We start from the raw sequence: 18,374 nt of genomic DNA on the forward strand, positions 1-18,374 counted from the left end.
GTCTCCTTTCTCTGCTCTCACAATGCTATTCCCTCCTGTCTTCCGGATTCTCCTCTCATGGACTCTTTCTCAATATTTTATTAAGAACAGTTTCAAGCACTCAGTAAAGTTAAAAGACTTGTACAATGAACTCCCATATACTCACCACCTAGATTCTATAACTAATATTTTCCTATATTTGCTTCATCACATATTTCTTTCTCTTTGTCCATTCATCTAACTGTCTTATTTTTATGATGAAATTCAGTTGCAGATATCAGTACATTTCTCTTAATACTTTAGCATGTATTTCAGTAACTAGAGTTCAATATTTGTTTACAGTTTTCTTAATGGTAAAATTTACAAAGAGTGAAATGCCCAATTCTTAAGGGTACCACACAAAGCGTTTTGAAAAATGCACACACTTGTGTAACCCAAATCCTCTCTCTAGATCACGGAACATTAGCAATACCACAGAAAATTTCCTCATGCCCCTTCCTAGGTTATCCTCATCTGCTATGTGACTCCAAGAGGAAACAGCCTTTAGCAGATGGAGGAAGTTCCCTTCCGTCCTGATATAACCAGAGCTTTTATCATGAAAGGGGGTTAAATGCTGTCAAATGCTTTTTCTCATCTATTAAGCTGTTCATATAGTTCTTCTCCTTCACACTGTTAATATAGTGACAAACACTGATTGATTTTCAGATGTTAATCCAATACTTATTGCTGGGATTAACCCCACTTGGTCACGACATGTTATCTTCTTTAAATATTGCTGAATTTGGTTCACTATTTGTTTTATTAAAGATTTTTGCATCTATTTTTAGGAGGGATATTGTTCAGTATTTTTCCTCTTTTGAAATGCTTTTGTCAGGTTTTAGTACTAGGGTTATGCTGGCCTCCTAAACCACTGAAGAACTCCTGTGTTTTATGAAAGAATTTGTGTAAGACTGGTGTCATTTCTGCCATAAATATTTATAGAATTTACCAGCAAAACTGCTGGACCTACAGTTTTCTGTGTGGTGTCAAAATTGACTTTAGTGGAGCCATTTTAAAATGGAGTTAGAGATGCCTTCCCAGAGAAACTGCCTTGCTGTCTTGAACCTTGGACTGGGCCAAAACGGCAATTGTTTTACAAGCTATTGTTTGAGAAGTCAGCGGGAGAATGACATCCCGATCACAAAAACTGAGGACTGTGAACTTTCTGAAGACAGAATCAATCCTCAATCAATGCTTAGCCAAGACTAGCTCTCTGCCTGCAACTCCATTTAAAATTCTTTGTAATACAACCTCCCTTCTTTGCCTTTAAAAGCCCATGACTTTTACTCCCCAGCAGGAGACTATTTGAGTTTCTACCTGAGACTCTGTTCCTTGAACTGTAATTCTTTTGATCCCAAATAAATGCTTTTTGCCTCTTAACTGGTTTTGGTTTTTGAAGGTTAACAGTGGTAAAGTTTTAAACAACAAATTCTGATTCCTATGTAACTATTGGGTTTTTTTTGTTTTTTGGGTTTTTTTGTATCCCTGAACTTCACATAGCAGATAGAAGTTACAAATTGTTAAAAGCCCAGGTGGCCTCAAGCTGGGCTCACACTGAAGTTTTGGCTAATTACCAGTTCTTGAGGTTTGTTACAGGGAAACTGATATCAAGAAGCTAAAGCTTCTTAGACCTCAACTCCTTGGCTTCCTGGCGCCAGAATCTACCATCCACCACAGAGACGGCTGAAGGACACCCACCAGCAATTCCCTTATCTCGCCACCCTCCTCCCTGCCAGCAGCCTCACAAGGCCAAACGAAGGCTGATGGGAAAGCGCTGACCAGCAAGGCCACAGGCTCCCCCTCCCTATAAGCAGCCACATTCCTCACAACCTCTAAAACCCCTTGCCTCCCATCTTTCGGGGAAATGGGACAAATTTGAGAGCTCTCGTCTCCCGGCTGACGTCACCCGAAATAAAAACTCTTTCCTTGCCATAAGCCTGGCGTTCCAGTTTTCTTTGGCCCCTCTTGTGTGGCGGGTAAAGGACCTGGGTGTGTGTCCGGTAACATTTTCATTTTGTCTCTATTTTGCTAAGTAGTATTTTTCAAAGAATGTGTCCATTTCATCCAAGTTGTCTAATTTATTGGTATAAAGTTATTCAAAGATCCCCTTCATATCTTTTTTTTTTTTAAAGATTTTATTTTTATTTATTTTTTCCCCCCAACGCCCCAGTAGATAGTTGTGTGTCACAGCTGCACATCCTTCTAGTTGCTGTATGTGGGATGCGGCCTCAGCATGGCCGGAGAAGCGGCGCGTCGGTGCGCGCCCGGGATCCGAACCCGGGTCGCCAGCAGTGGAGCGCGCGCACTTAACCACCAAGCCACGGGGCCAGCCCCCCTTCATATCTTTTTAATGGATGTAGAGTTTGTTGTGACATCCATCATTAATTCTTGATACTGGTATTTTGTGTTTTTTCTTTGTTAGTCTAGTCAGGAGTTTATTCATTTTGTTGATCCTTTCAGAAAACTAACTTTCCATTTTTGCCAGTTCTTTTTATTGTATTTGTGACATAACAGAAAATATATATATTTGGTCTCTGCCCCCAGTTTCTAAAACAGAGCTCCTAAAACCCTTGTAATTTCCTCTGTAATGGTGGTGATAGGAATGTCTTTTGTTCTAATGTGGCAACTCTTGGTGGACTACTGGATAGCTTCAGGATGGGGGCTGGGCACCAGGAAGACCAAGCCATGATTAGAAGCTGGGAATTTTCAGCCCCACCTCCATCCTCTAGGGAGGGGAAAGGGGGTAGAGAATGAGTTTATAATTGATCATGCCTATAAAACCAGCAAACAGTTAGCCATTGATGATTACGCAGCCAGTAACTATGGGGGATTGGAATTGGTCCCCGTCCCCACCCCCACTAACTAACGAAAGGAGTTTGGGATGGGAGGCCTGCCCCCAGAACAGGCCATTGCCACAGACATCTCCGGTTGTCTGGGTGAGTCTGTGCTAAGCCCCTTCTCAGTTCTGGTTGCCCTTTATAAAATAAAGTTTACTTTTGTAAAGAAAATCTCCATTTGTCAAGGTATCTTCTTCCCTGTACCAGGAAGGAGAGGCGGATGGCCTTACCTAGAAACTTATCAAAAACAGAAGGGGAGGACTTCAATCTGCATGATAAACTTACCCACTGTTAACTGTGCTGTTTAGGCAATATGCTATCTGACTCTCACCAGGCTCCTATAGGTACCATCCCCCTGGAGCCGGCGTCACCATGGTAATGGGTGTTTGAGCTATTCTTTCCAGGAACTGAACTCCCTGTCCACTTCAGGCCGGATTGAGATCACCAACCCATCAACTGGGCCCACGCAGACATGTGTCCAATAAGCGACCTATAAGCGACCTTTTGACGGCAAGAGGTTGGAACTCCACCCGCAGAGCATGCTAATGCCGCCATTCTGTGGACAGTCCTACGAAGAGGCATGAAGCCTGACTACGCTTGCGCAGATCATCAACTACCTCATCTCTCCTCACCTCCAATCATTTCAGACCATCTTGCCCCCTTCCCCATAAATATGCCTGAGTCCCTATTTTCAGGGAAGCGGATTTGAGATTCCTTCTCCCGTTTCCACACTTGGCTGCCTTGTGATTAATAAACCCTCTCTCTCTGCAATCACATCATCTCAGTGATTGGCTTCTGGGTGGCAGGTAAAAACATACCTGGTGCGGTAACACCTATGTGATGAAGCCTCCATAAAAATCCCTAAACTGGGGGGTTCAGAGAGCTTCCAGGTTGGTGAACACACCCACATGCTGGAAGGGTGGTGCACCCCCACTCCATGGGGATAGAAGCTTCTGTGCTTCTGCACTCTTCTGGACCTCGCCTTTCACCTGGCTGTTCATCTGTACCCTTTATAATAAATCAGGGAATGTGTTTTCCTGAGTTGTGTGAGCTGTTATAGCAAATTATCAGACCTGACGAGAGGGCTGTGGGAACCTCGATTTATAGGCAAGTGGGACAAAAGCGTGGGTAACCTGGGAGCTCATGACTAGTGATTGCTATCTGACGTGGGAGCAGTCTTGTGGGACTGAGCCCTTAACCTGAGGGGTCTGCGCTGACTCCAGGCAGACAGTGTCTGAATATTCTATTTCACTGATTTGTATTCCTCCTGGTTACTTTATTTGCTTTAAATTTACATTTATTTTTATGGCTGATTAATGTGGATCTTCAGGTCATAGATTTTATATATTTCGTCTTCTTTTTCTTAACAGCTTTAATGATATAATTCGCATAATTAATAATTATAATTATTCACATAAATCACCCCTTTAGATTGTTTTAATATATTTCAATTGTGTAATATATTCAGAGTTAAACAATCATGACTAAAATCAATTTCAGAATATCCTCATAACCCCAGAAAGAAACTCCATACTATTAACAGTCACTCCCCATTTCCTCTACCCCTCTATTCTTTTAATATAAGCATGGAAAGCTATACATTTTAATCTAAGCACAGTTTTAGCAGCATCCCACTAGTTTTGATGTGTTATAGTTTCATTGTTATTTATTGTGAAATGATTTTTCAATTCCATTTTGATTTCTTTTTTGAACCATGGATTGTTTAAAAGTGTTTTGCTCAATATCCAAATTTTGGGGGTCTTTATAGATATTGTTATTGATTTCCAATTTAGTTTCCTTGCATTAGATAACATACTCTCTATAATTTCACTCACTTTAATTTCATTTAGCCTCATTTTATAGCCCAGAACGGGGACTGTCTTGGTGAAGGTACTGTCAGGGGAAGAGGGTGAATCTCCCTCTGCCCTTTCCCTTAAGGTTCTTATGGCTGGCCAAATAATTAACAAGACAGCTTAGCAGGAGAAAATAATACCAAGTTTAATAACATGTATACATGGGAGAAACTCAGAAATGAGCAACTCGTCCCTCTGTCTAAGCTGCTTACTTAAGTATTGCAGCTAAAGGCGAGGAGCGTGTTGGGGGTGGGTAGTGGCCTGGGACTTCAGAGGGCAGGAGGACAATTCTATAGCTAATGTGGTCAGGGAGAGACAGAGTTTTTTGATAAAAGAGGCTTGGTGCCTTTGCTATTGTAACCTCTATCCTACATTATCTTTATAGCCATCATGATAGAAGATCTGTTCCAGGAAGGAGCCACCATGTCAAATTCTTTAGGCAGTTAGTGGGGGAGGTCAAATGTCCTTCAGAGAAAACAATCAAGGTAAAGAGATATATTTCAGGATGGCCAAATCTTGATCTCCCACAGTACTATGTTCACAGAAGAGAATGAGTCTTCAGCAGATGTTGCACGTCTGCTCTGTGAACGACCATTAAGTCAAGGTGGTTGACAGTGTTCAGATCTCTCATGGCTTTACTGAGCTATCATCTAATCATTCCATCAATTGCTGATAAAGTGGTGTTAAAATCTCCCTTTCATTCTGTGGATTTTTGTTTCATGTATTTTGAAACTGTGTCAGTCACATACACATATACAATTATTGTGACTCCCTAAGGAATTAATTCTTTTAACATGACAAAAGTTCCCTCTTATCTCTTGAAATGGGGGGCCAACTTGCTTTAACTATACACAGTTAGTTGTCTGTCTGCAAAAGTAGTTAGATAATGCATTACTAAAACCCACCCTATAGATAACATCTCTAACACCTGAGTCACCATGGTAACAGGTGCTTGAGTTTTTCAGAAACTGAGAGTTGACTCCTTGCCCAGTTCAGACTGGTTAAGACCACTGACTCATCAACTGGGCCTGTGCAGATGACCAATAGGTGACCCTTTGACATCAAGGAGCTGAAAACCCTACCCTCAGATCATGGTAACACTGCCATTGTGTGAACATGCATCCTATGAAGAGCCAAGAATCTTAACTATGCTTGCACAGATCATCAATTACCTCACTTCTCCTTACCTCCAATCATCTATTCCCACTTCAGACTGCCCTGCGCCTTTCTCCCATAAATACCCCTAATCCTCATTTTTTGGGGAGGCAGATTTGAGATTAGTTCTCCTGTCTCCTCACTTGGCTCCCTCATGAATTAAACCCTTTCTCTGCTGCAAACTCGTCATCTTGGTGATTGGCATAATCATGTGGTGGGCAAAACAAACCTGGTTCAGTAACACTCTCATAATATTCTTTGTTTTGAAATCAATTTCATCTGCTATTAAGATAGCCACAGCAGATTTCTTACCACTACTATTTGCATGGTACACTTTTTTCCATCCATTTATTGTCAATATACCTGTGTCTTGCTTTTAAATGCATCTCTAATAGATACTATATTTGTGGTCTTGCTTTTTCATCCTTTCTAACTTTTTCTACCTTTGAATTGTAACATTTAGTAGATTTATAGCAAATGTAATAACTGATGTGTTTGAAAGAGGTCTATAAGTTTAGCGTTTATTTTGTGTTTGCCCAATTTCTTTCCCTGTTCTCTTTTCCTGCATATTTTGATGTTAATTACTTTTTAAAATTCCATTTTATTTGTGTACTGGCCTTTTTTTTTTTAAAAAAAATTTTTTTTTAACTTTATTTATTTATTTTTTTCCCCCAAAGCCCCAGTAGATAGTTGTATGTCATAGCTGCACATCCTTCTAGTTGCTGTATGTGGGACGCGGCCTCAGCATGGCCAGGGAAGTGGTGCATCGGTACGTGCCCGGGATCTGAACCCAGGCTGCCAGCAGCAGAGCGCGTGCACTTAACCGCTAAGCCACGGAGCTGGCCCTGTACTGGCCTTTTATCTATACATGTTTCCTTGTGTATATGCAATTGGTATAGGGATTAAAACATACAATCTTAACTGTTTTCAGTCACGACAAGATGTGGCCCTTCCTTTCCTCAGGACAGTTCCAGGTCACAGGGAGCTGAGGCAGAGACACAGGTAACCTCAAGGTTGACAAAGGTGAAAAGAGCCTGGGGGTGCTGCCCAGGCAGAGGTGACAAATTCCATGGGTGGTGGGGACACTGGTGGACATAGAGGGAAGAGTCTACATGGACAGGATCACAGACAAGAATGGAGTCAAAGTAACAGGGTGGGGGGAGTAGGGGCAATACTAAGTGGGGTAGAGGAGGAGACCTTCTAGTACATGGTTACCTCTGCTTGAGAGCCCAAGGGTGCGGCCAGAGATTTGAGGCTGTGTCAGTCCACAGGGTGTGTGTGTGTGTGTGTGTGTGTGTGTGTGTGTGTGTAAGAGAGAGAGACAGAAAGACAAAGAAACACACAGAGAGAAAACAGCTTGACACATGCTAAGTTCTATATTTAATCACATGCTGTGGTTAGTATAAACATTACCCACAATGTTGATTTAATCAAAACCACATCCTCCAGGCCAGCAGTATCATAACCTGGGGTCTTGCAACAAAATGGCCTCACCTCTGTCAGGGTCCAAATACAGGGGAATGACATTCCCTGGCACCATCACAGCCTCTCTGGAGGTGGGGTGAAGTGAGGGTGATAGGATCTCACAGCATTTTATTTTAGTTATTTAGGTCCCTGGTCTCATCTCTTCCACCAGACTGTGAGCTCCCAGGAGCACGATGAACACGGGCTCACTCATTCTCTCCCCCAGGGCCCAGACACTCCGAGTGAAGGGCTCATCAACTCCTTGGGGGGTCAATAACAGCGCCCCACCCCCCAGACACACAGGAGGGGAGCCCAGTGCTGGCCTCAGCATACTGCCCAAGGACAGTCTCCAGGCTACAGCTCAGGGACGGGGCACTGGAAGCCCCGGGCCTCTGCTGAGGAGGCACAGAGAGGAGTCCAAGAGGCCGAATGCAGCGCAAAGAACTGGGGAAGGAGAAGCTGCACAGAGAGGGCTCTGGAGATGTGCAGAGGGGCCCGTCCAGGGTCTGGGTGAGAGCTGATCTGTGCACACACGAGAGGGACCCACCCAGGCTGAGAAGAGACCACTGGAAATCAGCAGGCTGGACAAGGACCGAGGCTCACCAGGGCTGGGAAATGTCCATGTTCCCATCTACCAGAGCAGACAGACCGCAGAAGACGGTGCTGGCTAGTTACCAGTTAATTACTAGACCCTTGGTGTTAACTAAATTAGCCCCAAATAAGGCAACTGTAGCCTAGGCATAAAGATAAAAGGTATTATTGGAGGATCAAATTGATATTCAGTTTTCTTAACTGTGACCAGAACAGTACTCAACACTCTTTAACTGAATACTGCAAAATTCAGTTCCCAAGAAAGTGAAATTCACAATGTCTTCATCTAATAAAAAATTACTAGACATAAAAGAATTGGGAAAATATCCCCATGAATAGGAAAAAAATTCATCAACAGACACAAAGAAGTGACAGAAATAATGGAATTTAGAAAAACAACTTAAAACACTAATCTAAATCTTATATACATACTCAAGGATATAAAAGAGAAAACATGAACATGACCAGGAGATAGATGGGAGATATTAAAAAGACCCAAATGGAACATCTAGATATTAAAAAAGTACAACATCTGTAATGAAAAATACACTGGACGGGATTAACAGCAGATTAGGTACTGCAGAAGATCAGCGAACTTGAAGGCAGAGCAATAGGAACTACCCAAAATGAAACATAAGAAGAAAACGAAGGAAAAAATGAACAGATCCTAAGTTATCTCTGAAATAATACTGAGGATTCTAACATAAAAGCAATTGAAGGCCCATTAAAGGAAGAAGACAGACGAAATATTTAAAGACAGAATAGCCAAAAATCTTCCAAGCTGGATAAACTATAAAGCCAAAGGTCTAAGAAATTCTGCAAAACCCAATATACAGAAAACCATGCTATGATGGTTAATTTTATGTGTCATCTTTACTGGATCACTGTGTGCCCAGATATTTAGCTAAGCAAGTTATTTCTCCTTCAGTCTGTGAGGGTGTTTCCATATGAAATTAACATTTGAACTGATGGATTCAGTAAAGCACTTTGCTCTCCCCAGTGTGGGTGAGCATCATCCAACCCTTTGAGGGCCTGAATGGAACAAAAAGGCAGAGCAAAGAAGAATTTGGCCCTTCCCGCCTGACAGCTCCAGCTGGGACATCCATCTTCTGCCTTTGGTGCCCTTGGTTCTCAGGCCTTCCTGGAATCTACTGGTTGGCTTCCCTGTTCTCAGGCCTTCAGACTCTGACTCAATTATATCACCTACTTTCCTGGTTCTCCACAGCACTGACAGCAGATAGTGGGACTTCTGAGCCACCATAATTGGTGACCAGGCACCTGCAGCCACAGGGACTGATGCGTTACCTGCTCACTCTTCAGACTGCACCTGTGTGGGGCCCTCAGCACAGGGACAACTGAGTCATTTGAGGATGCCAGGCCTGTGGCCCTGCAATGCCATTATGGTCATCACTTGACATTTGGGCTCCTCTGCGTTCCTCCACGACCTCCTCCAGCATTGCTCTCCTCCCTGTTCTTCAGAAGCTCCTGCCTCCACCACAGGGAGCCGAGACCAAGGTGCCAACACGAGCAGGTGGCAGCCACTGCTGGGCTGGACACCATGTGCCCTGTGGCCCTCCCAGCACCACAGTGGTGGACACCACCCGAGGATGGGATCTGTCCTCCCACACAGCCTCCCACGGCGCCCCCACAGCTCTCAGGGGTTCACAAAGGGCCCTGCAGACTTCTCCCCACTTCACATGGGAGGAAGCGGGGGCCACACCAGGGGCCCAAAGCTGGAAAGGAGTTGAGCAGGCCCGCTGTCTCCAGCTCCCATAGCAGGACTCACACAGCCTGACTCAGCTTCTGAGCCTCTGAACCTCACAGTTCCTACTTTGATAGAGAGGGACCTGAAATGGGGCCATACCAGCACTGCAGACAAGGACCTGGGGCCAGGAGAGGGCTCAGCACTGGGCCCCATCTGATGTCACCCTTCCAACAGCCCGAGCACATGGGCCCCATCTCATTACAGGCAGGGCTGCGGTGGTAACTGGCCCCAGGTGACACAGCTCAAGGGCAGAGCTGGGATTCCAGTCCCCTTGCCGCCCTCCCCTGCAGCCTAATCCGGGTCTCCTGGTCACCTGCTCCCAGTCTCAGAAACCTCACAGATCCTTGAAATCTCTAAGAGCACCGAGGAATCAAAACTACAACTCTTGGGGCCAGTCCAGTGGCATAGTGGTTAAGTTTGTGCCCTCTGCTTCGGCGGCCCGGGGTTTGCAGGTTTGGATCCCGGGTGTGGACCTATGCACTACTTATCAAGCCATGCTGTGCCAGCATCCCACATACAAAATAGAGAAGGATGGGCATGGATGTTAGCTCAGGGCCAATCTTCCTCAGCAAAAAACAAACAAACAAACAAACACCACAACTCTGTGGTGCACCATTTTTTATCTCTTGACTAGGAAAGAGTTAAAGTTCAGTGTAGTGAGGGTGTAAGGAGACAGGAGTACTTGTGGACTCGGTGTGAGTGTAAAACAGTACAGCCTTCTTGTGGAGGACAGCTGGTCATTATCTAAACAAAAGTACAAAATTATCTGACCTGCTGACACAGCAATTCCACTTCTAAGGAGTTACTCAATAGACAGTGCACATAGCTATGTGGATATATGACATGTACAAAGGTATTAACTATAATGCTGTTGAAATTAGCAAAAACAGAAACAGGATATAATCTACACAGCTATCAGTATGAGAGAAGACTAAAATAAATTGTGGTTCACTCATGCAATAAAATACTAGACCATTGCTAAAAGAATAAGATAAAGCTGAATATACTGACATAACACATGTAATTTGGATTACCACAAAGTTTTAAAAGTGATCATGCCTAAAAATACATAGAAAAAGGCAAGATTAATGGAGGGATTAGACGGTGGTTGGGGACACCAGAAGGCCTGGGTTTCACACTCCCCAAACCATCAAATTCAGATTTTTTACCTTGTCTGCACAGGCGTACTTATATTCATCCAGATTCACACCAGCCTGACTAAAGTGAGCCATTCATCAAGCAGTGGTAAACGTGGGTCCTATCCATTACAAACTGGTATTCTAAAAATTAATTCTATAATTTTTTGAGTGCAAAATGATACTGGTTTTCCGATTTTAGTAGTAATTTGTTCAGCGAAAACGTAAATTTTCATGATTCCTGTAACCTTGTTTGGCCTTAATTTTTTCTTTTTTAATGTATAAGAAACTTCGAAAAGAGCCTCAAACAACCTGGAAAAGAAATGGAAGTAAGCATATTTTTCTCCTAATGAGTTTCTTTAGGGTACACACCAATACTGGCTTGGGTCAGAAGCAAAATCAAGACCAGAGCCTCACCCTGAATCCTAAAGGAAGGGGCGAGCCTCCGAGGCCTGAGATGACTGGCCGGGTCTACACAGCGCCTGTACCTGTTGCTGTGCTACAAAGTGACAGGCAGGAACTTGGGAGACTGTGCCCAGCGGCCGTTCAGGGGGCGGAACTGGAAGCTGCGTAGGGCAGCCTAGGGAAATTTCCTTTTCGCTGGCTGCAACCTGAACCGAGTTGCAACAAGCACGTTTTAGAATTTAAACGTAAGGTAAAATAGGGTGCTGGGGGTCGGGGAGAGGAATAGGACGGAGAAGAATGAAAAGAAAGAAAAGGTAATCTATCTGTCACTCTGAGGCTTGCTGGGGCTGGGGCTCTTCGTGGCCAGCCGCTCCAGGGACCCGCAGGCGGAGCGCGGGCTCTTCTCCCTCGGCCCTGGTCGGCCCTGCCGGCCGGGGACCCCGCTCTTCCGCCGACTTTGCCCGGGTCGGTCCTGCAGTACATGCACCGGCAGCTGGTGACCCGGGCAGGCACCCGGCCGCGTCTCCCAACTCCCCCTGCTCCCTCCCGGCCACCAGACACGCCTTCCCGAGCCAGGAACCGCGGCGAGGACTCACCGGCAGCAGGACACTGCAGACGACGAAGACAAGGGTCCTGGGGCCCCGGAGCCGAGGCCTGGCTCCTCGCGCCGGCCTGGGACCTGGGGCGCGCCCCGCTCGGGCGCCCGAGGCGGCCGGTGCGCTCGGCCCGCGCTGCCGGGTGAGGTCAGGGAGCGCTCCTAGTTCCCGCCGCCGCCGGCTGAAACCTGGCAGAGGCATCAGGAATTACTCGGTGTGTTCCCGGGGCGCTGGGACGTTCCTGCAACCCTGGGGGTGCGCGGGGTCTCAACAGCTATGCAGCCTGCCACTACTTTTATACCCTGGCTTTGCGCCCCGGCAGTCAGTCAATGTCTACTTTCTGCCAACAGGTTGCAAATAGCCAGTTATTTCTATCCGGGATCAGCAAAGAATTGCAATCCTGGATCTACAACTATGGCCAGCCACTTGCAAGTCTGCCAAAAAGGGGAAGAGAAACTCTTTTATAGAGGGGAAGGGGAAGTTGGGAGGGCTACAGTTCACTGGAGGAGACCCCTCTCCAGTCCCAAGTGTAGCGGCTTTTCATTGGCTGAGCTGTTGCCAGGCAAGAAGAGGAAGTCTTTTTCTCTAGTTGGGCTCTGGTGGTGCCGTGAGAGCTGCTCCCTCTGGCCTCCGACTCCGTTTTAAACGAGCTTTCTGTTTATTAATATTCACATCGTAGATATGATTCACGTCTACTTAGACGTCCTCCATCAGGAGAGGAGCCCTGCCTCCTCTGGTTGCCCCTCTGCGGACAGGGAACAGGGATGTGATGCAAACCTTTGCTCTGGCGGCTGCCCTGGGGATGTGGTTTCATTCCGGGTCCTGTCGACCTCATTCCGGAGGTGGGGACACTGGGCGCTTCCCGGATGCTCTATTGTGATCAGGGGAGTGAGGTTCAAAGTTTGCGTTTCAAGGCGCGTCCTGATCCTGGGGGGCAGATGCCCCACCTGTTCAAGAACCCTGAACTGCCTCCTATCCTCTGACTGCTGCCTTCTGCCCACTCTCAGCTTCTCCCTTCCCCTCCCCCATTGACCAGGGCCCGCGGGAGGCGAGAGAACGTGGACTTCCAGGAAGGAGACCGCGGATGGTCTGTGGAGCCTGCCAGCCGCGCCTGGCACGAGTAGGGGCCCAGCATGCACTGTAGGGAGTGAGTGGCCCATCACCCTGCTGGGTGAGGAGGACATGTCTTTGGGCCCCAAGAGCAAGTGCCTGGGAGGATGAAGAGGACGCTCAAGGTCTGGTTGAGCACATTTGTTCTCACCCTGGAATCTTCTATTCACAAATGTGCACGTGTTTATTACAAACATATTTCATAACCCAGAACAAGGCAGTTTAGAACATTAGTGTCCCCATAATCTAACCACCAGTGTAACTTCCTTCTGAATGTTTTCTCACCACACGCTAGCTGTCCACAGAATACACGGAAAAGAACAGATTCACACTCTTAAACTTGTTCTTCAAGTTCTTACTTTTCCACTTGACAATATATCTTGAATATTTTTCCACGTGTGTCCTGTGAAATCTCCCTCACTCTTCCTAGCAGTTGCGCAGATGTCCTGGGTGGTGGATGAGCTGAGACCTACAAAGCACCCTGAGTGAGACTGCAGTTGGCGGTTGGGTGGAAAGCCCTGGTGAGGAGAGCTGGTGTTCTAAGTGGTGGGAGGCTGTGTGGTGGGGGCCCCTGTCCCCCACTCTGTGCCTCATGGCAGAAGTGTTCCCCGGAACCTTTCCTGTCCCTGACAAGTGCACAGGCCCTGCTGGTCTGGGAGGAGCTGCCAGCAGAGTCCGCACCAGTGGCTGAGCCTCCCTGTCTGGGGGCCGTTCAAAGGGGGGCTGCAGGAGCAGAGAGGGGAGAGGGCCCCCACATGTACACTCCAGTCCATCGTTCAGTCAGAGCATGCGACTTTTCTAGATTATTGCACAAGCCCCGGTAAGAAAACCCTGCTGAGATTCTGGGTACTTCCCCCACCCTGCGGGTTCCCTTTCCAGAGTCAACACCTGGGGGAAGTCAGTTTACCTTGGGGAGATGATCAGAATAGAAAAGAGCACCATTCATAAGAAACCTTGAATCGTTAGGAAAAAATCAGTGTTTTGACAGGTTCACCTTTACTTTAGAGAATTTAAGTACTTAGTAAATAAGACAACCCAGGTGGAATTTTTTTCCATAGAAATTGTTAATTATTTGTTAAGTAATGACCACTTTATGATTTGAATTACTAAGATTTTACTTATAAGCAAAGGATTGTGTTTTGCTATTGCAGAGTCTGTGTTTTAAGGACTTCAATTACCAAAACATATGTATATTCTCATAAGTTGACTTTGGTTCCTGTAAAGTTCTACATCATAGAATATTTTGAGTCTGTTAAACAGCTGTTTTTCTTATTTTCAAGCTAAAGTGGAATCGATGAGAAAGAAGGTGGCCTGGCTGTAATTACGGAGCTCAAACACTATTTTATAGATAAATAAACTCGTGTATTATTTATCTTCATGACTCCCTGAATGTCTGTGGATGGCAACAGGGCCCTGATTTCAGAATCCAGGGTCACCATTCACATTGGGCAATGCTGTGCTTCCTGTCATCAGGCTCAGAGACATGTGTCCAAGTCACCCTGGACTGCCCCATCTCCCCAGTTTGTCAGGACCAAGTAGTTACCAAAGCCTGCCCATCCCACTCCTCACGGTTCCCGCATCTTCCTCCTCTCTCCGTCTAGTCCTCCAGTGTCTGGGTAGGGCCTCTGATGCCTGTGGGCTGGTGCCATGGACTCCATGGTGCTGTTCGCAAGCCCGTGTCCCTCTCTTCCTTGGTGCTGAGTTTTCTGTCCTACAGGGTGTGTGAGCATTTGATGACACAATGCAGGTACAAACACTTGGTTCAAAAAGCTCTACCGAAAGTCTGTTACAGTGCATTTCAGATTTAATGACACAGAATAGAAAGCAGATGAGGGAACTCTTATTATGAAACCCTTCTCTATTGAAAAGAAACCTCTACTAACAGGTGAGCCTGGTTCAGAGCAGAGTAAGTCATTCTCCCTTTCCCTCTATCCCTTTCTTTTCTTTCTCTCAACCTTTGGCTGGGGGGGCCCACTTCCTATGAGAATGTTTACAGATTGGGAATGCAGGTTCCTGCCCCATGCTGCATGGGGGCACTGGGAGATGCTCTGGGAGCTGCGTCCTCAGACGCCTGGCCAGGGCCGAGGAAGTGCCTTTGTGTGCGGTGTTTGTCACAGCAGCCTCCCAGCCAGACCCTATATTGGATTCTTGTAAATTTTGCCATGCAGAGAACTTCCAGGTAAGGAAGATGCCTCTGGATCAGCAAAGGGTGATTCTGCTGCCCTTTATTTATGACCAAAGGAACATTCCTCAACATTCAAATACCACCGGACTGCTCTCAGACCTCCCTTGTGAAGGAACTATGCTTTCGCATGTCCCGTCAGATGTGGACCCTTCCCCTAGTGGGGAAGGACACAAAAGTGAATCTGCTTTGGAGAAGGGCAGTAGTTGTGACCCTGTTGCTCCTTCTCCTGGGGCAGATGTGACTGGGACAGTGACCTCATGTGTCACCCCATCACCTCCTTCGGGCAGGTTTTGACAGGCAGATCCCTCCTTGTCCTTAGCAGCAGAATCAAGAGCCAGCCGGGACAATTGTTGGAGAGACATTTCTCAGAGGAACATTTACATATTACCTGTTCTGATTGTTACAATAATGGGATGTTTAGATTTTTACAAAATGTACACACAAATCTCAATGGGACTTATTTGAGAACTGTTGCTAACAATGTTCATGTCCATCTTATTTTCCCAAAGGAGAGAAGGAAAGAATTAAATGCGCGGTAAGTGTTAAAAAGGCTTTAGGTTCAACATGGAGAAGATAACCGAGGATCCTCTGAAACTTCGGCTTGAATCACTGTCCGACTAGAAAAACTAGAACCACCCAAGTGTAGAGACCACATCACTGTAGTCAGTGGGCACAAGTTCATCCCCCAGTTCCTGTGGCCCTTGAGGGGCTGCCATGTGATCAGGGTGTGAACGGCCCTGTGGGTACTGTAGGAGCACTGCCGAGTATTGCCGCCCAGGAGGAGAACCCACATCCTTCCTCTGTGTGCTGAGTGTCACCATCACTGGGCCCTGTCATGCCCAGGTGACTTGCTGAATATGTGAAGAGAGAAGCAGCCAGGTTGGAGATTTAGTGGAGGGAGGATGCAATTAATAGCAACCAGGAGTCTTAACATTACTAAAGGTGATCATGAGGGTGGCATCCTCCCACTTTGTCACATCATGTGACCCAATCTGGGAGTGACATCCCATCACCGTTGCATATTCTCTTGGTGAGAAGCAAGTCTCAGATTCTGTCCACACCCAACGGGTGGGGACACCACAAGGGCTGGACTCATTGGTGCTCACCTTAGGGTGTGTCTGCCACGTGGAGTATTTTAAACCAGAAAACAATTGAAGGTGAAGGTAACTGGTAACAAATCATTGGAATCTATACAAGACGAGGTAGGAGGAGGGAAAGGGCGCCGAAGCGTAAAGCACAGGTTTGATGGGCTGGTTGTTTTTCCAATGCCCACTGAAATACATACCGTGCCTGACCTTTAAAATGACATAAGAATCCTCCATGTTCTCCCTTAACACACTTTGGACGTTGTTAAAGGTCCCACGTTGGCAGCACTGCTCTCTTCCGCATTCTGAATGGCAGCAGGGTAGATTAGGACCTAGGGCCAAATGAGAGAGAAAAGCAAGCAGATAACTGAGGAGAAGACATTAAGAGGAGAGTTGATGATCAGGTATATAACAGACTATTTTCCCTCTTTAAATTGTTGCTCTAATTTCTTTGAGTAAGGGGAAGGTGGAAGGAACTCTAACGGTAACAAGGACTGAACACCCCACAAGACAGCAGTGGGTGCAGGGAGGGATTTTCCCGCAGAGACCTGGGAGTGAGGAGATGCAGGGCCCTACCTTCTGCTGCTGACCAGGACACACAGGATGGCCGAGTCAGCTCTGCTGGACCACTTCCCTTCCAGGGTCCTCTCTCCCTGCGGTGATGACATTCCCTCCCTGGGAATGCCCTGCTCCCTCTGCAGGAGTGGACGTTCTCCCAGGGTCTGTCCTCATGCGCCTGCAGGGCGCTGAACAGCTCTGTGCAGACCTGCCCCTGTCCCGGCCCCAGTATGACCCTCCAGCCTTCTCAACCCCAGTCCCGGGCCCAGCCTTCCTCCAGCACAGGGCAGAAGGGGCACCTGGATGTCAAGCTGTGGGAAACCTGAGACCATAGTTCCCCCAGAAGTCTCCACTGACTTCCAATCCCTCTTTATTCTTCCTACATCTGCCTTGCTGGACCAGAGGCCAGGGAACAGGCTGAAGGGGCAGATGTCAGAGGGGTTGTGTGAGGGTCTGACGGGGGAGGCGGGTGTGCGGGAGGAAGAACACAGTGAGCACCACGACACTTTGTTCCCACTGTCTTGATTCTTGCTACAGTGCCAGCAATTCTACCTCCATCTCTTCTTCACGGTGGAGCAAATGCTAACGGAGAACAGAAAAAGTCTTAATGTTCTTCTGTAACCATCCCGACCTCCTGAAGGCCCTGACAGGATCTCAGGCACAGCCAGGGTCCATGGACCACGTTTCAGAACTGCCGATTTAGCACAATAGCCTCAGTGGGGCTAGATTTTAGAACATGAGGCAATTTCTCTTTTGGGACCAGCCGCACTTTCCCCTGAGACAGAGCAACACATGAAGTCCTGGATGCGGGGACCCAAGTCTCCCTGTGAGATTATTCTCTCAGTACTGAAATACTATGGAGAAAGGTTCAGCGCAGGAGAGCTGAGAAGGTGACTGAGGATTTAAGACAATAGGACAAAGCAGTGAAAGGACAATCTTCTAACTTCTCAGTCATTCTCGTAGTCTTTAAAAATCGGGCATTGTTTCAAAAAGGATTAACACAGCGGTGGAGTTTGGGATCTTGGGTAGGGCCTGCTTCCAACGTTGACCTTTAACTTGGCCTTCGGGGGTGTTCCCAATTTCCCCAACCACTAAGGGCAGTCACTGTGCCCAGACTGTGGGCAAACACCATGGTTAATGTGAACAGCTGCGCTCCTTCTGGGTGGCTGGAGTCTGGGTACTTGCTGGGCAGTGCGCCTGCACCGCCAGCCCCAACACCAGCCTTGGGCCCTGGGTCTCTAATGGGCTTCCCTGGGCAGGACCACCGCACACGTGGTGATGCATTTTCAGTGGTGGGGGACGTGTGGTCTGTGTCACCCCTCCTGGGAGGGAGTGAGCACCAGGAAGCCTGCACATGGAGTCCTCCAGACTTTACCTGGGCCTTTTCTCCTTATGATCCAGACTGACTACCTCATTGTGATAAACCTCAGCCAGGTGAGCAGCTACATGCTGAGACCTGTGTCCTTCTAATGAATCTCTGAACGTGGGGATGTTTACGTGACATCGTTGTGCAGATGTTAGATGCTTGCAGAGGGACCAAGCTCCTCAAACAGGCACTTCAGACCCCAAAAGGTAGCTCTGGGGCTCAGATTCAGGGACCACCAGAAGTGACAGGG

The 18,374-nt window shown here is 46.9% G+C and overlaps 1 protein-coding gene across 3 annotated transcripts in view; it reads right to left on the reverse strand.

The window, feature by feature from the left end:
* LOC101396995 (tumor necrosis factor receptor superfamily member 10A-like) overlaps positions 1-12,263 on the reverse strand; it is a 28,224-nt gene extending 15,961 nt beyond the window's left edge. Inside the window, exon 1 of one of the 3 annotated variants that reach the window (XM_087437317.1) lies at positions 11,821-12,263. In XM_087437317.1, coding sequence (XP_087293443.1) covers positions 11,821-12,021 — 201 coding nt within the window. In that variant the 5' untranslated portion in view covers positions 12,022-12,263. The remainder of the gene's footprint in view (positions 1-11,820) is intronic. The other 2 variants (XM_087437318.1, XM_087437319.1) reach the window with 2 other exon arrangements.
* Between the last annotated feature and the right edge of the window lie 6,111 nt (positions 12,264-18,374).

Source organism: Ceratotherium simum, chromosome 12 (genome assembly GCF_057802395.1).
Source record: "Ceratotherium simum simum isolate JZ-2026a chromosome 12, ASM5780239v1, whole genome shotgun sequence".
Lineage (NCBI taxonomy): Eukaryota > Metazoa > Chordata > Mammalia > Perissodactyla > Rhinocerotidae > Ceratotherium > Ceratotherium simum.